The sequence below is a fragment of the Colobus angolensis genome, unplaced genomic scaffold, assembly GCF_000951035.1.
Source record: "Colobus angolensis palliatus isolate OR3802 unplaced genomic scaffold, Cang.pa_1.0 Scaffold59, whole genome shotgun sequence".
Classification (NCBI taxonomy): Eukaryota; Metazoa; Chordata; class Mammalia; order Primates; family Cercopithecidae; genus Colobus; species Colobus angolensis.
In genome coordinates, this window is record NW_012119487.1 from 7,560,065 (window position 1) to 7,586,435 (window position 26,371).

Sequence of the window (26,371 nt, forward strand, 5' to 3'; positions counted from 1 at the left end):
TTGAAGGTTTTAAATTAGTCATTAAGAATAACATACTCAAGGAAAAAGTTTTGAGAAAAATAATGTATCACAAAGATATTTTTAATGCTTATTTCTTTATATGTCACCCTATTTTGTGATTATAAAATAACACACGCTCATTGTTAAATTATGAGAGAGAACAAAAATATATACAGAATCGAGGTGGGGGGTAGTAAAAAGCAAGCATTTGATGCATAGAAAAAGAAATTGGGGAGAAACACGCCAGAACGGTAATGGCAGTTTTCTCTACACATGGGATAATGAATGTATTTTTTTCTATTGATTTAAAAAAATAAAAATAAATAGCCAAAATCTCCAAAGCCAGGAAAAATAACAGCACTCTCAAACCTAGTATTTTTATACTGAAACCCAGGGAAGGTGAAAGTCTAGGGAGCATTCCTAGTGGAATGCCCATGCATGCAGTAGAATATATAAATGCAGGACACTATCTGGAAAGCATAGGCAAAACATAAAACATTTATGTCTATAAAATTGAAACAATTTATCTTCCATTCTTGAGCAGATGGGAGGGTAAATTGAGGTTGATTTTTTTTCACCCTGGTGGACATGTTGGAGGAAATATGAGTGTTCCTACCTCTGGCACTGTTTGAAATAAGTCTCTTGGTGCCGTGACTGGACTAGTCAGAGACAACGGCGTGACCGAGCCTCCCCACTCCTCTGGGGGTAGGCAGCACTGTAGGTGGATTCTTGTCGCCACGGGGAGGGGATGGGATGAAGATGGATCCCTCAGTCTTGGGGAAGTGAGATGCAGAGAAGCAGTCTGTCAACCATAGGCTGTCCACCTCCCATCTACAGCTGATCCCTGACTTTCAGAGTATTATATGCTCTTCACATTGCTCTCTCTTTTAAATGTTTATTTAGCCAACTGACTTGTCTCCAATACTCAGCGGTTTCTATGAAGCTTGACTACCAGCTATGTGACCTTGGGCAAGTTACTTCACTTCTCTGGCTCCCTATTTCCCAATTAATAAAATGTGCCAGGGGCAGTGGCTCACATTGGTAATCCCAGCACTTTGGGAGGCTGAGGCAGGAGGATCACCTGAGGTCGGGTGTTTGAGACCAGCCTGACCAACATAGAGAAACCCTGTCTCTACTAAAAATACAAAATGAGCCGGGCTTGGTGGCGCATGCCTGTAATCTCAGCTACTCAAGAGGCTGAGGCAGGAGAATCCCTTGAACCTGGGAGGTAGAGGTTGCGGTGAGCCAAGATGGCACCATTGCTCTCCAGCCTGGGCAACAGGAGTGAAATTCCATCTCAAAAAACAATACTACTAATAATAAAATGCAAGGATCTTTAAAACTGTACTTAGTCACTCGTCTACAAGCTCATTCTTATTTTCATTGGAAAAAATTAATTCACTGATAAAAGGATGCCTTCTTGAGGTGTCTGGAGAGTCCATGTCTTGCTTAAGAAGTGTTCTTAAGTCTGGCTGTGCTTCAGAAACATCTGGGGGAGCTTGTTAAATGTACGGATTCTGGGCTCTCTCCCAGACTTGTGAAATTTAAATCTCTGGGGGTAGACGTCTGAAATCAGATGATACTTAGGTAACTGCTCCATGAACCGGCATGCAGGAGTCACTCATTACGGCACATTTTGTTCTTGTATCATCCTGAGTAACCAAGAAGGTTACAATTGCCTCTAAGAGGGGAGCACAGGGCGTCACTCAAAATGACCACAGATTCAGCACTAGCTCATTAAGAGCCTTTGTGTAAATCAGAAAAAGTACCCATCTGGACAGATGTGCCCTTTGTCTCAGAGTTGGCTTGTTTTAGCAAGCATGGGTTGGGTTTTAGCCCTCCATTGCTGGAGAGATGTCCTCTTAGCCTGATGTCCTCTACAAAGAACAGTGTATCACTGTATTCAGCTGACTGACCACAAGGGTTTTGTGAAAAATTGGTCAAGTTAAATATGTTTCCACTTGAGAAAATCCCTGAGAAGGAGGTGCAGAGTTTCCCAAGCCAACTGGAGGGGACGATTCTGTTAAGTCTGTCTGTGGAGGAAATCCTGGTAGGTGGAGATTTACTTTCAAGCACTCAGTTCCTGCCTGAGGTTTTTTGTTTGTTTGTTTGTTTCCTTTTAAGGGATGATGTTTCTGCTAGAATCAGGTTTCAGCAGGGCATCTTTAGAGAGAAGAAACAGAACTTTAGGTTAAATTCCAAGAGCCCCTTTGGTCTGTTGGACATAGAAAAATGTAACAGAAAAGGTAGTCACGTTTTCATTGATTCCTAGGGGAAGAGGAGAAGATAAAGGTAAAACAGAGAGAAAGAGGGGGAGAGAGAGAGAGGACGGTAAGAGAGAGCAAGAGAGAGTGGGGGGAGAGGAAGAGTGAGAGGGAGAGGACGAGAGGGAGGCAGAGGAAGAGAGAGAAGGAGAGGAAGAGCAAGAGAGGGAGGAAGAGAGAGAAGAAGGAGGAGGAGGAGAAGAAGGAGGAGGAGGTGGAGGAAGAGGAGAAGGAGGAGGAGGAGGAATAAAATAAATTGCTAAATGAATATGCTGGAAATCCTTATTAGCAATAAGTGATAATGATGAGAGAGGAAGAGAGAGAGGAAGAAGAATTAAAAGAGAGCTAATGGGAAGATAATCCCATTTGTAGATGGCAAGGCAATGACAGAAGCTGGGCACAGACAATGAAGTCTGGGCTGGAGGGCAGGAAAGGAGGGCACCTAGAGATAAATAAGCAGCCACAGTCTGGCCAGCAAATCTTGTTTGAGGGGTTGGATGAAGGTGAACGGGACAGCAGTGACCTGGAGACCAGCAAAGGGGTGGGGGAAGTAACAGTCAGATGAGCTAGAAATAGGCGAAGAGTCAGAAATTTCCTATGTCACAGCAGACTGTCTGACCCCACCTGAGTCACTTTGGAAAAGACTTTGGGCTGGTCAAAGAAACAAGACATGGCCCAAAACCTGGGCTTAGAATCAGAGCTACAGCTCAACATGCCAGTCACTGCCCTAAGATGGTCTAAGCATTTACACTTTGATGACAGCTGAGAGGAGGTTCTTGCTCAGTTTTAGGTGGACAGGAGAAGTCAGGATTGATTTTGGATCTTTTTGAATAATTAGTGAATGTTGGCCTCACCTCACTCCTAGAACTCAGAGGCAACGGTATCCTCTCTACCAGATATGGCCTTTGTCCTGTTAGTAGTCTCTAAGGAACTGTTAAGAATAACATCCTTCAGGCAGGACAAAATAAAATCACCTCCTGTCAAGGACATGTTTTGAGCAAGACAGAGGAGCTGAGGCCAGTCATGATGACACAGTCCTCATTCTTGGCTTCAAGTAGGAACTGGCTCCAATGGTTTGGGACATTTGCTCCTTATAAAGATATAGAATCCCTAAGCAGTCACTCCTGAGTGGGTGAGAAGTAGGAAGAAGTTGCAGAAATAGAAGGGGAGACAGTATACACCTGGGACAATGAGAATGACATATTAAGGCAGCGTGGGCCATGTATGAGTGAGTGAATGTGTGTGTGCCTGTGTGCACCTACCTGGCATGTCATGGTAAGTGCATTGCCTCCAGAGCAGGCAGTGTAAGGAAGAAGTACTCTGATGAGCAGGACCACTCCTGACAACAGCTTCTAACACCTGGGAGAAACACCTGTTCATTTTCCACAGCAGGTCACTTCCCATCTCATGAATGATCACTGTGTCTCCATCCTTCAGCATTGAAATCCAGTGATATTTTATATCTTTCTAGTGGGGAATCTCCTTGGTGTTGCCCTCTGTATCTGAGATGCCAGAATAAGAAATCAGGCTATTATTTAATGGGAATCTTCAAATGCATGAATTTAACCTAATTGTGATATTCTGAAAATTGTATCTAGAGGCCCTTGGGTGTACTTTTTAACGTAACAAAAAAACACGATTATAGTCTTTCATAATCATTTCCAAAGTAGCTACATAAATCTGTTTTTCCTCCTCTAATATTTTCATGTAAATCAATCTCTCTTGCCTCCTCTACCCTCATTTATTGTTTTCAATTCTCTTTTGTGAAAATTTTCCAATTTGTCCTTGTTGTCCTAGCAAACAAATATCAAACACAGATTTTAATAGTCCCTGGCTGTGTCTGTGCAGCCACAGGGATGGCAGGCCGAGGAGTTATTCAGTGAATTCATACAAGGGAGACAGAAGACAAGGTAAGCCACTGTGCAGGGGTAAGACCTGTCCACCCTGGGTCCTGTGCCTGGCAGCAGGGTCACAAGGGATGTTGTGGCAGGGAATGATTGATTTTGTTGCCAACCTCAAAGACCAAGGCTGTAACCTCAAACATTCCATGTTCTTTTAATAACCCATTAGAAATCTGTCATTTGTGACTTTGTTTAAATCTTTCTGAAGCTATTTTTACTCTTAGTGAATGGGACCTTCTTAATGTGCCACCTGGACCCTGTCACCTGGCTGAGCTGGAGTGACTAGCTTCACCACTAAGACCAACACACAAATGTTTCAACCTGCCTCATTTCTGCCTGAGCAATTGTGGCAGAACTGGAGTCACCAGCAAATGATTGCAACCTCTTCGATTCACATGCTTTCTGCATATGGTCTCCAATTCTCTGTCATTCTTGGTTGTTTGGTCTTGACTTTTATCTACAGGATAATTTTAGGACTATGTTTTACTGAGATAATCCAGATAAATAAAAGTCTAGATAACCCCAAGAGGTTTTGCGTTTCTTTCTTTGCTTTTTAGGATCATTTAAATTTAATATGACAGGTTCCAAAAAAGTAATGTGTAGTGAGAGTACACCTGGAACGCCTCCCTCCCTCCTGCTAGCAGGTCTAGGGTCCTGTGCACTGGAGCTTTAATGTCCACAGCCTTAGTAAATAAGACCTCTTTCCTACCTAGTCTTTTGCCACCTTACCAGCCTCTTATCCTCTCTCTGTAAAGTGAATTCTTACGCTACATTGAGCTTTTAATTTACCATTCCTGAAAAAACCATGTTTCTCATGTCTCCATACCTTTCTACATTCTGTTTCCCTTTGCTTAGAATGACCTTTGTTATCTGGCAAGTAGAACAGTTCACAATCCAAATTCTCCATGAAACCCTATTCCATATTCTTTGACCTCACATAACTCACCCCTTAAACTTCAATCCCACAGACTTTTGCTCACACCTTTATTTTAATAACTCTTAGATTTCATTGCAATTACTTGCTACTCTTTCAACTATCTACGTAGACTGTTAGCTCTTCCACAGCAGGAACCACATCTTCTTCTATAAACAACAACCTAGCATACCCTGGACCACGATAGGTAATGGGGCAAGTATCTGTTGAAAACACAAATGAGTAGGAGAATAAATGATGGAGCAGTGAGAGAATTACTATAAACAAACTGGCTTCCTGTCAAGCACATACACACACACACACACACACCATACAATCACACATATACCACATGTGCACACATACAACACAGGCACCACTCACACTCACACACACACCACATACACACACTTGCACCCACAAACACACACACACACACACACACATTCAGGACCAGGTAACTAGAACAAGGCAGAGGCTGTGTAAAGTTGCAGGTGCCACTCCTCTGCCTCAAAAAAAATAATCAATTTGTAACTTCTTGTATTAGTTTCCTTGATCAATTTTCTTCCTTGTCTGAAAGTCATAAAGACTTATTGTTACTTTTCTCCTAGTACATTTGACCTTGATATTTCACTAAAGAATTTATTTTAACTATTGCTGGCCTACGATTTGGTTGTTCTACTTCAAAGGAATCTTCAGCTATTTTAATGTATGTAATATAAGAATGTGAAGTGAAAAACATTCACACATGGGCTGCTTGCCTCCACTTCAGGAGAATTAAATAAAATATTCAGGAAAATCAGACATACCATTGATTTTTCCATAATACCTCAATACGTATCACTAGTTGGCAATCTGTCAGGCGGTTTTCAATTCAAGTGACAGTCTTCATGTTCAAACCAATTTCGATTAATTTTTTGAGAATCATTTAAAGAAACATGGCATCAGATCCCTGATTTAAATCAAGATGTATGGCATCTTATACTTTTCACATACTTTGTCATTTTATGAGGAAAAATACAGTCATTTGTCTGGCACTTTTTTAATACTGTGTACATATAAACTCACACTGCTTATCACTCCTGGTTCCATTATCCTCAAGGTAGTCACTTTTTTCCTCCTCTTAACAGTTGCTCCATTATTTTATTAGTGTCCAAAATGAGACCTCATAGACAGTGATGATCATAGAATAATGGAAATTAAAGATAGAAATGACAGATTACGTCTTCTTGTCTATTTCCTGGGGCTGATGTTCCTGTCAGTCTATAACTCATTGCTTTAGCCTGTCTTGTTTTCAATGACACTTATGCTGGGACCTCAACCATTTCCCTTGAGGCGCTTGTCTACATCCTAAGACTGTCTCTACATACAGCCAGAGGGAACGATGAAGGCTTATGCAATTACCAAGTGAAGTCAGGCCCATCCTCACATGATCTGTCTACAAGGCTAGGGATGTGGAGGCTTGAGCGATTAGCCACCAAATCCAATTACTATGCCAGCCAGCCTGGATCACTCAGGGCAGAAGTGAAATATTTTGTCATTGTTTTCTCCAGCAGCAAGTCAGAAGCTAAGAGACAGAGATTGGTTAGCCATCAGTTTTTACACTATTTTAATTAGTAAGAACCACAGTCCAGTGTGATTCTTAGCCATCCCATAAGCTAAAATTTTGGATCCCCAGAAACTATGCAAACATTTCAGAGGCGAAGACGGTAAGGGGACTCCATAGAATTTAAATAGCCAGTGGTATTATTCCCTCATATCCCACTGCACATCTGTCAGCCAAACCTTCTGCCCTTCTCCCCAATCTTTCAATAACAGGCTGCCTCATATGTAGCTGCCCTTTTACAAACACCTTCCTCTAAATTTTGTGGGCTCTCTCTGTGATATGACCTCAAATTCTACCCAAACTGAGCAATCCTTCATTTTCACGCACAGAAAAATTTCATGGCATTTTGACTTCCCCAAGTTTTCTGACCTGTGACTCAGATTTCCTTCCTCTAACTTCATTCTCTCTTGTCCTTATCCCTCAACTTCAACCCGTTCCAGAACATTTGCCCTCTCCTAACATCTATGGGCATCTATCATGCCTTGACTTAGTCATCAGCTAGCTAAGTTCTCAGAGTTGAGTTCTTCTATCCCTTTATCATAAATCACTCCCTTGGGCTCTTCAATCATTTTTATTGCTCTTCTCCAAATGCTCACCCATTTTTCACCATATTTATTGCTTTGAGAGTCCAGAACTACATTCAATATTCCAGGTTTGGTCTCGTCAGAATCACATGGAAGGGGTAGATCATTGACCTCAGGGACGTGAGTCCTCCATGGCAATGTCTGAAATGACATTGGTTCCTTTTTTTCCACCTGTCAAGCTGCAAACACATATCTAATTTGCAATCCAAGTAACCATTCTGAGATGGCTTTTGCCTTGATTTCTTTCTAGTTTTTCCTGTTCCATTGATTACTATTATTAGTTCACATTTATTGATCCCCTTCTCCTCCCACCCTCCTTCAGGACCCAGCCAATGAAGAAAGGAAACTCTCAACATCTAAAGGAAAGTAGAAAGTCGCTTTTAAAAAGTAATAGAGGGCAGGGCACAATGGCTCATGCCAGTAATCCTAGCACTTTGGGAGATTGAGGCGGGAGGATGGCTTGAGGTCAGGAGTTGGATGTTACTGTGAGCTATTATCATGCCACTACACGCCAGCCTGGGCAACAAAGCAAGACAATGTCTCAATTAAAAAACAAAAAGGCAATAGAAAGTGAACAATGGAGATGCTTGTATAATGTGAGCGTACTTAATGCCACTGAATTGTATACTTAAAAATGGTTAAATGATACATTGTATGTTATATATTTTTTATCCCAATAACAACATTCAAAATGTAAAAAATGAAAACAAAAAAGGAATACACTACCGGCTAACACGGTGAAACTCTGTCTGTACTAAAAATACAAAAAAATAGCCGGGGGTGGTGGCGGGCACCTGTAGTCCCAGCTACTCGGGAGGCTGAGGCAGGAGAATGGCTTCAACCTGGGAGGCGGAGCTTGCAGTGAGCCGAGATCACACCACTGCACTCCAGCCTGGGCGACAGAGCGAGAGTCCGTGAGTAAAAAAAAAAAAAAAAAAAAAAAGGGAATACACAAGGTAACTACTTTGTCCCACTCGTGTGTGTCTAGGGGAAAACAAGTCTCATTGAGAAATGGTAATTGGGGATCAGGCAAAAATACTCTCTTATTCAACACAGGGTACTTCCTGAGTCTCTGTATGTCACCCCTGCTGACAGTCCTGGTGAAAACAAATTTCCACTCATGTCAGTCTTCCAAAGCTCATCAGGCTCTGGGAGAGCTACATTGGAGTCTCTGTGGCTTCATGTGTCTCCAACAAAATCATCAGCTAAATTCTGCCTGTGGAATCCTCATGGCTGGCGGCAGTGTGAAAAGGAAGAGAGGGACAGCTTGATTTTCAGATCCCAGCTGGAAGCCGCAGGGCTGCGAGTCAGAGGCATCATCCCTTGACTCGTAAATGGAGAAAAAGATGATATGGACGTCACTGGAATGGTATAAATATGGAAAGGCATAGTGACATTTTTACCCATTTGCTGTTCAGAATATACCCACCCTTTAGTTCTATTCCTCTCCATGCAGTTGTTCCATGTCACGTCTGTGTAAGGAGCAGTGACATGTGGGAACCAGCTAAGTCGTCATGCCCTCACTTACCCCTGGTTTGTCCCCCATTCGTTCCGAATGCAAAGGTGCTTATGTACTGGATCCTTCATGTAGCCTTCGTAGCAGAGGCATTCCCCTTAGAAGCAGGGTAAGGAGGAAGAAAGAGAAACATGAAGGAATTGATTAACATGTCTGTGTTTGTAAAAATTAACATGAAATAGTCAGGGTAAACTCTTACTCTGATATTAGCATGAGTGACACAGTAAGTTCCGTTATGTCATATACTCCTGTCTCCACCACTCACATAAATGGATACTCCCACCAATCTCTCCATTCTCCAGTGTGTGATACTTTTCATAGAAGAGGAATCTAATATTTAGAAAGCACCTATTATATGTGTTCTGTAAGCACAAAGACCAACAATCCTTTGAGGAAAGTGACTTTTTCATCTTTATTTTCTCAATGCCCAGTATACTACAAGGCACATACTAGATGCATAACAATGTTTAAAGACTGCATAAGTGAATTATTTCACCAAATATTTCTAGGAATCTTGGAAAGTAGGTATTATTGGCTATGTTATGCTAATGGGAAAAACAGGCTTGAGAAAATTGAAGGCTTGTAGACAGCTTGTAAGTGGCAGAGTTAATGTTTGAGCCTATGTCTGTCTGACTCCAACCTTTTTCTCCCACCATGCCAGGCTGCTAGCTCATAGAACAACTACTATATGCACAGGAGGCCTCTTAAAATGGTTTTAGAGGAACTCTGGGTTCTTCTAAATAATTATCCTCAGATAATTAATTATTTAAGTAAAAATAATTAATTATCTGGGAGTGGGTCACCAGAAGAATCATCTACAATTCCACTTTTGTTTAGGATATCACTGTGTTTCATTATAATTTGTTATTCCATTAGTATACCAAGGGATCCATGAACCTTCTGGAATTTCATGCAAAACTGTACATGTGTGTATATGCATTTTTTTGAGGTAGGGTCCCATAACATTCATCTGATTTAGCAAATCCAAGATCCCCAAAAGATTAAGAATCATTGCTCTATTCACTACTGATTTTGAAGAAAATTGTTGCTGCTTCATTATACTGATAATTCTTTATGTAATGACATGTAGCCCAAACTACTGAGACCAGTTATACTACAACACTAGTTCCTACTATTTAAATGTCTGCTTGTTTAATTTATAACTTGTGAAAAAGCAAAGTGTGACTTTCTGAAATTTGTAAATAACAAAAGTGCCATGTCGTAGTGAAATGATGGGTATACCATTTCTTTATCTCTCCAGAAAGAAACACTTTAAGATGATATAAATAGAATAATAGCTTTGAGTGCTATTTTCTCTTTCTGAAGATAAAACCCAGTAAAAACGAAGTGAAGGGGCCTTACAGTTAAGGGGGAAGGTATTGGATAGGGCCTGAGCAAGAGCTTTTTTTAGCATCTTAGCTTAGCCATTCGTTTCAAGATTGACCTACAAACGGCTGTCCATCAGAGTCTCACTACCAGGTCACACCATTTTTGTCCCCCACAGCTGTTCAGCTCAATGTGCTGAGAAGTAGAGTGAAAACTTCTTCATTTAAAAAAAAAAAAAAAAAAAACCCACAGGGAGTATTTGATCAGGACATTACCTCCTGCATGGTGAATTCTGACTTCTACATGGGCTGGATCCACAGTAGGTTCAAGTTTATTGGCTTCAGTGGTACTGAGCTATATCTAGAAATGGTCAGGGAGCTCTGAGCCAAAAATAGAAAAACACAGCTTGAAATTAGGTGGCTGATGAGGCCAGGCACGGTGGCTCACGCCTGTAATCCCAGCACTTTGCAAGGCCGAGATGGGTGGATCACAAGGTCAAGAGATCGAGACCATCCTGGCTAACACGGTGAAACCCCGTCTCTACGGAAGATGAGGCCAAAAAAAATTAGCCGGGAGTAGTGGCCGGTGCCTGTAGTCCCAGCTACCTGGGAGGCTGAGGCAGGAGGATGGCATAAAAACCTGGGAGGGGGAGCTTGCAATTAGCTGAGATCACGCCACTGCACTCCAGCCTGGGCGACAGATTGAGACTGTGTCTCGGCGGGGGGGGGGGTAAGAAATTAGGTAGCTGGTGATAAGGTTTGTGGATGAAGGCTGTTTGTCTGATAAAAGGAAAGATAAAGAAGGCAATTACTGGGGAGGGCAAAAGAAGAGAGTACCAGGAGCCTGGCTTCGTTGAGAAGGCTTCACACCTTCTCAATTCCAAAGAAAGCATGAATGCTAGCCTATAAGCTACACAGGGCAGAAACAAGGAACGAGGTTGGTCTTCCCCCATATGAGTAGGTCTTTGACAAATACTGTGCAGTAGAAAATAAATTAATTAAAGGATGTGCCCTATATTTGCAGATATTTACACCCCACCCCCAAGATGCAGATAAGTAAGCCAATTAATAGGTCAGGGTCTCAAATATACTTTTCCTTTTGGGAAAGATACTCTTCTGGTTGTCTTTGTGTGGACATTAGCCATGGGCATGATATTTAGAAGCAGGAAGTAACCTTAGGAGTTTGTCAGAGCCATCACTCTGACTCTTAGAATGGTCTTGGCTAGCTGCCTTGCCTAGAATTAGGGATTGACAAAAATGGGAGTTCTCTTCCTCATTTGATACCTAGTTACCACAAAATATGTAAAAATAAATGCAGTAACAACTCAGAGTTCAAGCCGAGCCTTATTTTCCTAATGATGGCAATACCTACCATTTGTATAGCACATTTACCTTCTTAAATTGCCTTTGTAGTCATTATCTCCTTATGAGGCTTCTGTCACTCCTTACAATGTGGGGGCATACTGCCGACAACCAATAAAGCTTTCCTCCACATAATGTCAGACACAGTCCAAAGTCCAAAAAAACAGAGAAATTTTCAAACACATCATGCTAGATTTTGAGGATCTCCAAAATTTGCCTCTCACAGGATCCTCATTTCTGGAACCCACCAAGTGTCCCTCGTCTGTATTCCTCCACAAAACCAGTTTGGCCATCTCCAACGAAAGGATTTCAGACTTGATGGGGGAAGTTGCTATGGCAACCAACTGCTAAATCTTAACTTTAAGAGGGGTTTCGTGAAAGCACAGGCTCCGACTGTTAGCTGTGAATTTTAAAGACCCCACAAGGGTGTTGGATGCCCTCGTAAGCTAGAAGTGTTACAGTCTCCGCATCTGCTGTGACAGATGGCGGGAACGCATGAGGCGCCGACTCCATGGTGGTGTACATAGGACTCCAACGGAGAGACGTGTCATGGTACGGGGGAGAGCCCAGCCAGATAGTGTGCCCTGCAGGAGCACTCAGGCAACCACACTGCCAAAGAGAAGAGGCCCTGAAAGGTGGTCGTGCAGGGTCTGGAGACAGCTGCACTTGATCTGTGCTTGGTACCCTGATAGTACACGCCTGGAGGTACCTTGGATGATAGACAGTGTCTTTGGGCACTTCCCATTCTACAGCTGAAGGACTGAGGCACAAATTTCATTTAAAGATTAAGGAAAAACCTTGATGCTAGGGGTCCTCAGACATGGCTGGACTCACCATAAGTTCTCTATGAGGAAAATGCAGATCAAGGCCAAATGCCCTCAGCCACTTCTATGCTTCATGTAGGGGTTGACTTTTATGAAATGAAATTGGGTGTGCTCCTTCTAAAAAGGGAAATATTTGTAAGATATCTGACTTGGGTAGTATCTCATTGTTTGGTCTCCCTTCCCAGCACAGACATCAGAAAAGAGGTAAGTCCAGGGTCAAAGAGCCCCAAGCAACTCTGGGAAGGGAGTCAGAGGGAAGTGTGCCAAAAGAATATCCTAAAGGAATGTGCTTTAATGGGGTGGCAGAACGGAATGTAGAATGCGTGGGCAATCCAGGTATCAGGAACAAAATCGAGACTGAGCTACCCTGGCAAATTAGGTAAAAAGCCAACCAACGAACCAAACAACCAACCAACCAACCAACAAAAACAGGGAAGGTTAGAGAGAGAGGCAGTGGTTCAGAGCAAGCAAAGAAGAGGGCAGCTGGTTTGAGTCTGGGAAGTGGGTCGGATGACCCTCAACAGGTTTACACATTTCCACATGGTTGCGTCTGGCCTATGGAAAGACCTGGGACAGAAGAGATTTCAGTGAACATCTTGGATAAAGATTAAAACTTAATTTAGCTGGGAAGCCTATGCTCCTTGCAGAACCATAAAAGCTATGTATCTTGAAAAGGGCAATGAGGGTCTGTGGCCAGGATTGATGGGAGCTGTGAAATAAAGCAGGTGTGTGAAGCCTCCACGGCTGTCCATATGGCAGAACCAAGGCCAGGGAGAGGGGAAAGAGAAAGGCCACTGAAACCAGGTAGTCTGTGTCTCCATCAAAAAAACAAAACCAAAACAATCAAATAAACATACAACCATAACAAAAAACCCTTGCAAAGTGCAGGGAAAGTCAACCTCTGGCTGCATCCGGGGAGCATCAAGCCATGCAGCCCTAGTGCTTTGCTGTTAGCCCCACTTAACCAGAGGCACACCTGGGGTTACAAACCTGGGGACATGTGGGAGAGAATGTCAGAGTGCAGTTGGCAAAGGGGGCTAATGGCAAAGCATCAGGGGGCTGGGGCTCTGCTGCAGTCACACAGAAGTGAAACAATTCTAAACCTTCTGCCTTAGTTCCTTTCCTGCAGCTTGAGCAGTGGGAACAGGTTTGAATAATGGTCAGGAGTGTGAGTTCTGAGTCAGGCAGCCTGAGTTTGAAGTCCAGCTAGGTCATTAAACTAGGTAAGTGATCTTGGGCAGATAAGTCAACAACTCTGTAAAATGGGGATAACAGTACCATCTACTTCATGGTGTTATAGTGAAGCTCCAATTACATAAGCGAAGTAAAACACAATGCTTGACACATAGTGAGCTCTCAAACATCACCTATCCTTATTTCTACCGAAAACCATTTTTTTCTAGGCATTTCCCACCAGTCTCCGCTGACCTGGAAGGGCACACAGTAGACTTTCTGAAATTGTCAATGCAATGAACCTAACTCACATGCATGCTGAATTACCAGACAGCTAAATGATAGGAACATAAATTGTCATAGAATGAGAACGGTTAGAAGAGGTCCCAGTGCTCAGCAGAAGATTGCGAATGGCGGGCATTCCTTGGGGTACCAGCCTACCATTTCTCAAGTGCATCCAAGTTCAAATTGGAAAGACTTTGGGCACTTGATGATCTTAAGAGCATTCGCTAGTGCTTAGTATATGCCATGCATTGGGCTGAGTGCTCTAGGTACATTACATCCCTCCCAGGTAGCACGTTGCTAGAATAGAAATACAGAGGGAGGCTGGAATGAAAAACAGATCAGCAAGTTTTCTCCAGCTCCAGTTCTTCCATAGATTCCTGATACATCTTTAAAAGGTCTATAAATTGCACAACGAAGATATAAAGAGGGAGCAAAACAATGCTTTTTATGTCTTAATCTTTTCTTTTTATTCTATTTATTTATTTCTTTGAGACAGGGTCTCATTCTGTCACTCTGGCTGGAGTACAACAGTCCAATCTCGGCTTACTGCAGCCTCAACCTCCCAGACTCATGCAATCCTTTTGCCTCAGCCTCCCGAGTAGCTAGAACTACAGGTGTTGCACCACCCACCATGCCTGTTTAATTTTTTGTATTTTTATTAGAGATAGGGTGTACGTCATGTTGTCCAGGCTGATCTTGAATTCCTGGGCTCAAGCAATCTGCCTCCCTCAGCCTCCCAAAGTGCTGGGATTATAGTTGTGAGCCGCTGCGCCCAGGCTGTCTTTGTCTTTTCTCTCCTTCCTTAGTGTATAAGTTTTCTATTGCTACAGTAAAAGCATACCACAAACAAAGTAGTTTAAAACAACATAAATTTTATTATCTTACCAGAATTTTAACATGAGTTTCACTTGGCTAAAATCAAGGCGTCTATAGAGCTATATGGTCTTCTGCAGTCACCCAGGAGAATATATTTTCTGTGTTCTTGCCTTTTCCAGTTTCTAGAGGCTGCTGACATTCCTTGGCTCATGCTTCCTTCCTCCATTCTCAAAGTCTGTAATGGCTCTTGAGTCCTCACATCACACCACTCTGACCTCTTCTACCTCCCTATTTCACTTTTAAGAATGCTTGTGATTACATTGTGACCACTCAGATAATCTTCCCCCAAAATCTCCGTTTTAAAGCTAGTTGGTTAGCAACCTCCATTCCATATGCATCACTAATTCTCCTTTGCCATATAACATGACACATTTGCAGGTCCTGGAGATGAGAATGTGGACAATTTTGGGAGTGCATTATTATGTCTCTCACGCCTGGTGTTCTGGAGCATGGTGCAGGTGACAGGTAAACAGAGACTCCCTCGGGGACGCTTTTAGGAAGGATGCCTGAGGAGAGCTCCAGGCACCAGGAGGCTGCTCCCTTGCAGTGACTGAGCATCTGTGTTTGTGTGTTTGTGTGTGTATGTGTGTGTGTGTGTGTGTGTAAAAGTACACAAGTGCACTGCACAGCTCCATGCATCCATATGGGCAGACCCCTCAGTATGGCTGGGAAAGCACATGTCCCAACACTATGACATTTCCAAGTAAGCTAGCTAGAGGATTTCAAAAATAACGTCGACTTGACTTGAAGCCAATTCCCACACTCAGCTCTTGGGAGAAAGGCTCTGGGATGGAGTGTGGGAGGCGATAAAGTTTCTTACTGATGAGCGTGTGGGATGACCACATCACCAATGCTTTCCAATTCCAGCATTCATGAAAAGGAGAGTCTTTGCAGTATTGTTTCTCAGCTGCTACCCAAAATGAAGATGCTGCACCTTAGTTTTGTCTTGGGGTTGGGATCTTATTTTTAGTCTTCCTCTATGTCTTTCCAATTGGAAATTCATTCATTGTTACAGACACTGAGAAGCCATTAGCAGGGGAGGGGCTTCCCAAAGTCATTTTCAGCAAGGATTAGAAATGAGACATCTGGAAGGGACTGAAGAGTTGATGGGAGGGCTTTGCTGTAGACAAGCAGCTTCCTGGTGCACAGAACAGTAATGCTTAGTAATGGTTGTTGTTTAAATAGTTTTGAATGACAAATATGTTGGATCTGACATGTCTGGGGAAATTAAGCAACCCTTTATAAGTCCACCTTTGCAGATTTCATGATAAATAAAACACAGAGTCTGCTTTAAGTAGCTGTGGGACTTTGGGCAAATCATGTAACTTCTTAAAGAATTCAAATGTGAATGTAAAGCATAGAGGCAGTTTATCATTGAGACCCCTCCAATCATAAAGCACCAATCTCTTGTTTTCACATGTAACTGAAGGTGCTTCCTTTTCTTTAAAATCCAAGTAGGAGCATCGAAAGTTCCTCTGGGGACCAAGCTTCTCTCAGAAGTGAGTGTAACAACTGAGATTGTCCCAAATCCTTCCAATCCAAGCCAGCTGGAGAACTAGGGTACCAGAGACTAGCTCAGTTGCATGGAGAACCCCCACCTCTGAGATTAGCTCTTTTCAATTTCTCCCAAGCACACTAACTTTGGGCATGGTACACAGCCCATCTGTTTGGTTTGGTGTTTGCCTGACAGCGTGGGAGGAGTAGCAAGTAAGCACAGTCTTAGACTTCAGATGTTTAAAATGTTGTACTTTCTCCTCCATATGGGGGCCTAGAATCTCTGTGATGGGCCCACATAAAACAACTTTAACACCTAAGATGGTGAATTTTAGATGTTTCAGTTATCTGCTACTCTCCCAGAGGGATCCAGTCATAGATTATAACAGAAGTAAGGGCTAGGTATCTTAGACTCATCCTCTATTAAGATCTCTCCATCTCAGCACCTGAAGAAGATGTGAGTGTGGTGGGCTGGGGTAGAGGGGGTTGGCGGGGGGTGGCTGCACATGATGTACAAAAAGCTCCAGGATTTGGGCCCCAACTCCAGCAACATTTTGCTTGGGATTCTTAGATATCACTTTAACGCTTTCCGTTGCTCTAAGGGATCATACTACTTTGGGAAGATTCTATTTGTGGTACTCAATTTCCCAAAACCAAGTCTTCGTAGAGACTACTGTAGGTGAATGTCTTCTACAGTGAAAGTGCAAAGCAGCCTGAAATAAGAGATCCATGCTCCTGGCTGTATTGGAACCCAAGAAGCAATGGGAGAGCTTTAATTCAGGCCACACCAGAATTTGAACCCTCCCTCAGGGAAACCCCAGCTCCATTTGATAGTATAACGGACTTGAAGACATTCCTACTCTTTGACCCAGTACTCTCTCACTAAGATTCTTCTGAAGAAAATAACTTCAAATGTGTCTAGCATTTATGTGTAAAGATGTTCATTTTAATAGTATTTATAAACATTAAAAATTTAAAGCATCCTAAATGTCAAATAATAGGGAACTGTTTAAATGAGCTATGATATAGACATACAATGGAATACCAAATGGCCATTAAAATTATGTGTTTGAGGATTATTTAACGATTCTGGAAAAGTTATGATGGAATGTTAAGTGGAAAAAGCAGGAAAACTCTACTAGACTTAGTATGCTTCTAGGAAGCCCCTAAAAATCATGCATAGAAAAGAGATCAGAAAGGAGGACATTAAAATTTTAAAAGTGACTTATCCAGGAGATAGAAATACAGATGATTATCATTTTCTTCTATAAACTTTTCTAATTTTTAAAAAGTTTTCTATAATAAACATGCATTCATTTTATCATCATAAAATGTCTAGCCCCAGTAGTTAAATATCCCCTGGCTGTGTGACAAATGGGTTATGGAACTCATCCTAAAACTGAGTTTTCTGGCTTCGAACTATAGTTAGGATCCTTCCAAGTCTTCTGCCAGAAAATGACCACAGTTTTGGCCAATAAGTTCTGCGGCCCAACCACATGCTGGCAGTCCACATGGTCTAGGCTCGAGATGGCAGTGGGACAAGGGAGTTGGGAGGCATGGTCTGAATTTCAAGGGAGTGATTGCAAGAGGCATGATCTCTCTGACAGTTACCCGCTGCCCGGTGCTCCTGCCTACCAGTTTCGGGGTCACATTGGTGTTCACAGGGGTCCAGGAGCCGCCGGGCACAGAGGTCCATGGCCCAGGGTCCACTGGAGTTCTGCTGAGAGAAGAGAACCACTTGGGCAGGGTTCAGCCAGTCACTGGCATCCAGCTGGCTCCCCTCCAGCAAGATGAAGCGGCTCCCTGCAGGGTGAGAGAAAGGAAGCATGCCTATATGTGCAACACAGCACAAGACCACAAGCCACTGAAGACAAGGAAATCCCAACCTAAGAATTAGTACCAATCAGAGATCCCAGCCCATCATTACTCCCAGAGCAAGGGATCAGCAGACAGAGCCTGGGCCATCACTTCGACCTCTGTGAGGCCAGACATTGAACTCTCCAGCCATAGAGTCCCCTGCTGCCTTGCTCCATTCCATCTTTCCAGGGTGTTCTTAAGGAACACAGGGACAGAAGATCCCTGTGATGGCCATGGCATGGCTCCATCAGACCCAGCCACAGGCACTGGCACTCCTCCAAGGAACAGGGGCTGCTGCCTGTCTTCACGTGCTATGAGAATTGCAGGCCCTCTAACACTGCGTGAAGTCTCCACCTCTTTGCAGCCTTACGGCAAGTCAGAGAACAGACATTAACAAGTCAATTAGGTGCTCTGGGCTTAAATGATTCAGGGACTCTCAGAACCTATATTACTCCCTCATTATATTGGGGTCCCCCTGGATGAAAGCAAATTATTACTTCTGAGTTCAAGGCTTACAGCAAGTTACTGCAATTAGGAATTTCTCACCCAGGCATACCAAACTAAAGCATGGCTAATTCTTAAACATCTCTACTACTCCACTTAGCTTTTTCCTTCTCAAAGGCTAAGGGAGTCTTGGGGCCTTCCTACCTCTAGCCAGTGGGCTGTGCATTTCTCTCAAAGACAGAGACATATTAAAAACAAACAAAAATGGGAGAGGGCATAGAGAAGAAGAGGTGATCACTTTAGTTTATTTTTTTAACCTGCTTTCTAAGTTCATCTATGGGCAATACAATTGTATCCTAATCCTTACTTATTTCAGTTTGGTTTTCCCTCGATAGAGTAATAGGTAACAGTGACTCTCATCTTCTCTAGCCTTTGCCCAACTGGAAAACTTTCCTTTTTGGGGGGCAAGGTCGCATCCTCAGAAGAATGGGCTCACCATCAGCAATCAGGTGCTCAGGGACATGCAGGGTGATCTTGACAACGAGAGGGCAGTTGACATGAGAGGAGCACACGAGGCCAATCACACAGCTGGTGATGCTGATCAGGGTCAAGGTGGTCTTATTCACAGGACTTCGGGGAGAACCCACTGAAAGTGAGACAAAAGCAAGATACACGGTGGTAAAAAGTTTGGCATTGAGAATCCAACTTGGGCTTTTTGCCACCCATCCTGGCAAACAGGGGAGACAGCTGGCAAAACCAGCCCATGGAGGGAACTGTCTCTGGCTGCATGACCTCAGTGACCTTCTTCCTCACAGACACCATGCCATCAGTTAGAGTCAGAGGGGACTTGGCCAACTGGTGGCCCTCAAGGTCAATAATAGTCTGTTGACCATTTTCAGTCTTCCTGGGCCAAGTTCATAGGAGAAATCATAGAGGGGGCATTCTCTTCCGCTAGTTGCCTTACTGAGCTCCAGGCATTTGCCAAGGGTGGGAGGGATGCTTTAATCCCACACTGTACCTCCCATCGCTCTTCACAGAGGGCACTCTGCACAGAGCAGCTCCACCCCCATGGTGCACACTGCTGCTCCAGGAGGAACTTCCTGAGCTGGAAGAGCTTGTGCTTACTCTGTGGGCAAGAGTTCTACCAAGTGACTCTTACTCTGTGAGACCTGGAATGAGGAAAACGAGGAACGTCTGCTCTGTATGAGCAGACAACGTTGTCACACCAGGATGCTCTCCACAGTCCTGGAATCACTGGAGGAAATAATCATTGCTGAGGATTAAGAAACACTCCCAGGGAGGTGGAAATAGGGATAGGGAGGGAAGGGTGTTTTGTTTCTTTATTTTTTTATGTACCACTGTTATATTTTTTAAATTTTTTGTTTCTTGGCTTTTTTTTTTTCCTGTTGGGGAGAAGATGAAATGCTGTTAAGCAGGGGAGCCTTATGCTTATGGAAGCAGAACAAATGTAGGAAAGCAAGACAACAAAATGTGTGGGTCTTTTGGAATTTTTTTCTCTTCTGTGTTAATACTTATCATTGATAGTAATAAAAGGCTTCCATTAAGGCAGACGTTGTACTGAGTGTTTTACATATCTTATTTTATTTTTAATATTTGCTTTCCAACAATAAGCCTATGAGTCTTTATGGGAGCCACCCACTTTACAGATGAGGAAAATATATCTGTAAGAGGTGATGCTCCTTGTGGCAGTTAACACTCATCAACTGGTGATTGTGTGTCAGGCTCCAGTGCTCAGGGTTTGATGTGGCTCGTATCATTGACTAGTGTCCCCAGTCTTATGAGGCAGCTCTCCTGGAGCAATAGAGGGTTACAGAGGCTGGAGAGCATGCCTAGTCCCAGGAAACTACTAACATGTGGAGCCAGATAAAAAAGGAGATCCAGGTGAGGTTTCAGGCTGCAGGAACAATGCACTACTCAGTCTTTGGGCCCACTGGTGCCTTTGGAACTGATGTTCTCAGGAACACAGGTATGAGTTTTTGGCTTATGGATATACTTTTCCTTTAGGGGAGCAGTTTCCTCTGGGTGCATGTGTTAGCAGTAGCTGGAAAGGAGAGACTTGAAGGCAGAAGGTAGTCTCTGGGTCCTCTGTCCTTGATAGATGGAAATATTCTGTTCATGTTACTATCCTTTCATAATAGAGTCTATTTTCCTACGCTTACAGGTTTCCAGCCCAGCCCAGGACTCAGATGCAGATCCACCTTATCTTAAAACCTCACCACCTCCTCTCGCCACCTTCTCCCAAACCCCGCTCCTCCAACTACTTCCATTGCCCAGCCAATGGCACTGCCACCTATTTGTTTTCTCAAATTTAAAAACTCCATTATATCCAACTCTTTCCTCTTGCTTACAAGCCACACCCCCACCCTGCCCTCACCAATGCCATTAAATCTTTGTCTCTTTAGGGTATGTACCCAGCAGTGGGATTGCTGGATCATATGGTAGCTGTATGAGGGACTTCCAAACTGTTCTTCATAGTGGTTGTACCAGTTTACATTCCCACCAGCAGTGTACAAGGGTTTGCTTTTCTCTACATCCTCACCAGTGTTTGTTATTGCCTGTCTTTTGGATATAAACCATTTTAACCTGGGTTAGATGATACCTCATTGTAGTTTTGATTTGCGTTTCTCAAATTTCATGTCCAAAACTTATCTGGCATCTGTTCTTTCCATCCCTCCCTACCCGTATCATCTTATAGCTAAACAAAAGTAGAAGCCATCCATCTGTTCCCCTGCCTCAAGGTCACCCTGCTGTCACCTATTCTGCATGCTGTCCCTGAAAGGATGCTTCATGGAGCAGAGAAGACCAGGACATTGCTCTTTCATCAGGTCCAAGTCCCTTGGAATCAAGCTCATGTACTTTCTGGCTTTTGCTGGTCTTCTAACATTATTTCCTAAGAAACACACAAACCTGTACCCTAAGCTCTATTCTAGTAAACATTTTACTGCTCCCTGACAAGACCATCATAGTTTATGTCTCAGTGACTTTGCACAGATTATTTCCTCCTCCACAGAAGGCCGTTTTGTCACCTTGTCAGCCTGGTATACACCTACTCTTCAAGTCTCAGCTCAAACAACATCTCCCTGTAAACACTTCCCTGAAACCTCCAAGAACAGATTCTCACTAATTCCTTGGTGTTCTAGCCCTCGGTGCGCCCTGCTGTTATAGCTCTTATCACATAGCATCATCACTGTTTACAGGCAATTGCCACTGCTCTCGTGTGATTGAAATGACTTGCTACTGATATTCCTGTCTCTATGGTCTTTCTGCATCATCAGCCCATAATCCAGCATCTCTACCTGGTTTCAGAACCTCCAATGGTTCCTTACACCCAACCGAGGCAAGCAGAAACTCAGTCGCATGGCATGTACATGGTCCTTTGTTAGCCATTTTCCAGCCTCATCCTTACCATCTCATGTGCGTATGTATTTATAACTTGATGACAGCTGCCATATTGAATGACTTTTACTTCCTTTAAAACACCATGTTCTTTTGTTCCTTCAGGCTTTTTATGTGCTATTTTCCTTTACTAAAATGCCCTTATCCTAGACTTCTCCTCTTTTGAGAAACCTGGTACAGTGTGTGTGTGTGTGTGTGTGTGTGTGTGTCCGGGTTCTAATTACTTTCTCCTTTTTCGCCTCCTATTGCTGCCAGGTAGGATTAACTGTCCTCTCTTCTGAGTACTCTCTTCACTTTATTTATATTATTAAATTAAGCCTTATCACTGTGCCATATTTTCATGTTTCTACCACCTATCACAAACCTGACCCACAGCAGGAGGGTTATAAAATATTTTTGTTGGTCTGATGGATATATCCAATCCAATTAAACAAACACTTACAAGCATCTGTTATAGGAAAAATCCTTCACTAGGCACTTTGCAAAAATTAATTAGGCATTCCCCACCCCTAAGAAGCTTACAGTCTAGTTAATAGCACTAAAAAGTTGATACATTAGGACAGCTTGGTATTTAAAAGAAACAGTTTCATACTGTCAAGAAACTCTTTCTAATTCATTACCATGGGTTTTTCTGAAACAAGACTTTACTAAAGCAGGACACTCCCTGCTTTGATCAGGCCTGGATTAGCTGGGCCTAGGTTGGGTATCCACTGTCTATAAATATGTAATAAGTATCAAGGGAGATTGGGAGACCCTAATCCACATTATAGCCTCAGAGAAACTGGCCATTCAACATTAGAATACCCAGGGCCCCATTTATCTCTTGAGAAAAACGATGGAAAGAACTTTTATTATGCTGATAGCAATTAAGCCTATAGAAACTGGAATTTACAATCAAAAAGGCTTCTTCCAATCTCTGGGAAGAACACCTGTTATGAAGGGAATTCAAGTGGAGGTATGAGAGAGTAAAACTCTATATATCTTTCAGGAAACACTGGTTGACTATCGGTTGAGGAAAATGTTATTAAATGTAGCACAAGGAGATGCCACTCAAATATCATCTACTGTATCTTACAGGGACTCTGCCTAAAATTCTTTAAGATGGGGCACTGCATAAATATGGGGCTGCATGATAGAGAGTTCTAACAGCAACAATAGAGATTTCATAGTGCTTTAGCAGTCTCCAAAAAGGCACATTTTAATATAATTTAATTCTGATAAAGCTCTATGTTCTATGCACAAGGTATTGTTGACTCATTTGACATGTGAGAGAAATGAAGCTCAGAGAATTTGTTTTCTTATCCAGTATCACACAGCAAATAGCTGGTAAAGCTGACTGGAGCTTGTGCCCCAAACTCCGCTGGTATGGCAGTGATACCAGTGAAGAGAGAGGCAGTGGGAGCTGTGGCCGCAATAGCCACAGTTGAAGCCACTGATCATGACAGTGAAGTGGCACACAGTGGCTCCGTGGAAGGACAGCTCCGTCCACGTGGAGGGGAATGGATTAGCCACCTTAACCCTGCCAGGGGGAAGGAAGGAACTTGGAGGCTCAGGGTCCTGTGATTCTACCAGGCAGGGGCTTAAAGGTCAAAGACAATTACATAGATTTTGAGGCCACAGATCATTCCTCAACTGCACTGCCCCAATCCTTACCTAGCTCAATCCCAAGGCCAATGTGGTAGAGGAAGCAGGGGTACATATAGTATCCATCTTTCCACATACAACACACTTTATTAACTTTAATTCCTTTGTCTAAACAGCAAAATATGACTACTGAGTCTTCCAGAAGAAATTGAGAGTCATCTGACCAAGAAATAGCCTTTCAAACAACTTGGAAACTTGTTTGAGAGTGCCATTATCTGGGAGAGATGATTCTCTGAAATTTTCCACTCTAGGCTCTTCTTTCTTCCTTAGTAGGAAACACCAGTCATGGTCCAAAAATTCTTCTTGCAGAAACTGGTTTTGTTCCATAGAGCCCACAACCCAACCCAACACCTCTTCACCTTCATGCGCCTCCCTCACCCCCAGACTCTTCACCACCTTCTGCCACTTCTATTATTCCTACCTCTACTACGCCTCCTGCTCCTTGAAGGATCCGTGTAAAAGGTCAGCTGGGGGTCATTTTCTGCCTCTGTGCCAGAATCCCCTTCAGGGTTCAAGAAGGCGGAACCAGCTGTAATGAAAGCAGCATGGCCAAGAAAACGTTTTCAGTTCTGGTTTCATAATACCAAACCATTGGGTAAGTTCAATAGGAAAATCAACAAAAATTAAAGTAAGTTGACTGATAATCTGGGAGAAGTAAGTAGCCAAGGGGGTTGGGGCTTCCTCATACCCCCTTTGGAGATTTGTTGGAGAAGTAGACCATTAGGACAGCAGTCACTGGAGCTCTACCCTGCCCAGCCCACTTCCCTCTGACTAGGGCCATTTCTGGCACCTGCCAGAGAGGACTTCCAGGGAGAGTGGGTGGAATAGGAAGAAAGGGGGAATTTCCCTCATTACAGATTATGATTCTGTTAATATGAGACTATCTAAGGGGTATAGGAAATTACATCTTTGTGTTTTTTTCTGGCTCTAGAATTATATATATTTAATACAAAAAAGACAGAAGAGAATAAAGGAAATACATAAAACTATGTAAAGGGAACAATTCTAATGCCCTCTAAATCCTTTAAATCAGAGATAAACTCTGCTAACATTTCATGTGTATACTCTCTGGCTTTTACTGACACAGAAACAAGTAAAGGTTTTTTAATCTCTCTTTAAAAATGGCATTATGCTGTATCTTCTACTTTATAACTTCATTTTTTCCCATTTAATAGATGGGTGGTCAACTTTCCATATTAACAAATATAGATCTGTATTATTGCAAATGGCTGCATAGTAAGTGCTGGACAGCAGACAGATGTGCCAGGTAGTTAACCAATTCCCTGTTGATGGACATTTAAGCTATTTCCAATTTTTCGCTTGTTTAAACAATGCTGTGATGAACGGCCTTTTACACACTTCTTTGCGCACTTGTCCAATTACTTCCTAAGAATAGACTCTTGTTGGTGAAATTACTTGGTCAAAAGGTTTGCACATTTACATTTTTTGTGGTAAGTAGCTTTTAACTGGCCTCCAGAAAGGCTGTGCTGGGGCCTACCCCCTCTAGCCATGTGTGAGAGAATGGGTAGAAGATATTAATGGCCCTGCCTCTACCAATATGAAGGAATCCACCCGCAAACCCTAGCATCAGACATGCACACCTCTCGCTTTGTTGTTGATCCGCTTTCTCTGGCTGCTAGAGGTGTGAGAGAGAAGGGTGGCTTGCTGGTGGTTGGAGTCCACAGGGCTAGTGGCGATAATGTTATCTTTATACTTGTTCATCAGTGACAGCTTGGCATTGTCACTTCCTGTATAAGGAAAAGATGAGGCAAAAACTTGAAGAGAAAAGATCAAAAGAAAGGAAGAAGGAAATCTGCATAAATCAAGAAGATAAAGTCTCACAGAATTGAAATAAGACACCAGCCAACTGAGAGACTGGCTGCAAGGAACTGAAATACTGCTTTTTGATTTCTGAGGGACTGCAAAGTTATGGGAGAAGCAGTGAAGTCACGGAATTACAACTGAAAATCCAATTCAACTATTATTATATTATGTATTATAATAATTCTGTATTGATAAGGTCAACACTTGTAACCCTTTGGCTAAATACAGACTGCAGATTTCTTTATTTTGGTCAGCACAGAGTTTTAAAAGAATTTGAATTTGTGTGCATTCAGGCAGAACATGCCCCTTCTCTTTCATCACAGTCTGCACCATCCCCCATTGTCTGACCTCCTTCTGCCTCACATATCTGTGTTATCTGTTGGCCTCCTAAAGGCATTTGAGTTGATAATAACCCCTGAGTACCATACGTCTACTTTGTGGGCTTAGCACTACACCAGGTTAAAGTTACGGGTAATATGAAGAGATGTTGATGATATGTCCCCCATATTCTCAAGGAATTCTCAGGTTTTAAATCTTATTAGAAATTGGCTTTTCGTGTAGAATTTCCTGTAGACAACAAGCAGAATAAAAACCTCTACATGTTTCCACTCTTTCAAGCCCCACTGAAAGTTCATATATAGTAAGCAATGTTCAGCATCAAATATGTCTTCCTCAAAGATAATTGGGCAGTTCTTTGAAGGATCACCGTTAAGGGTTTATCTATGGAGATTTGCTGATTCATAGAAGTTTTAAAGAGAAATAGGTAGGCTACTGTAAAGGAAGAGTGCAGTCTTTCTCTCTCTGCAGTTTTGACCCTGATCTTGTTCATCTGGATTAGTTCTTCTAGCCAGTGTCTCCATAGATACACAATGCATCTAGGGTCTGATACCATGATTGCAATCCTTCATATTCTTTGAAGAAGTGCATCCCTTGTAGAGAGCACAGAGGCATGAGCAAGATAATATAACTAAAACACTCCAGGCCCAATTCTCAGGAGTCATAGGAAAAAGCAGATACCACTGTCCCCTCCACTTCAATGGAGAGTTAAATTGCCTAAGCAAA

The 26,371-nt window shown here is 42.7% G+C and overlaps 1 protein-coding gene across 2 annotated transcripts in view; it reads right to left on the minus strand.

Moving 5' to 3' along the window:
• ASTN1 (astrotactin 1) overlaps positions 1-26,371 on the minus strand; it is a 310,755-nt gene that overhangs the window by 150,454 nt on the left and 133,930 nt on the right. For both annotated transcript variants that reach the window (XM_011962380.1, XM_011962379.1), the window contains exons 4-8: positions 25,087-25,233; positions 23,907-24,014; positions 18,921-19,070; positions 17,759-17,926; positions 8,797-8,881 (exon numbers count right to left, since the gene is read on the minus strand). In XM_011962380.1, the coding sequence (XP_011817770.1) occupies positions 8,797-8,881; positions 17,759-17,926; positions 18,921-19,070; positions 23,907-24,014; positions 25,087-25,233 (658 nt within the window). The remainder of the gene's footprint in view (positions 1-8,796; positions 8,882-17,758; positions 17,927-18,920; positions 19,071-23,906; positions 24,015-25,086; positions 25,234-26,371) is intronic.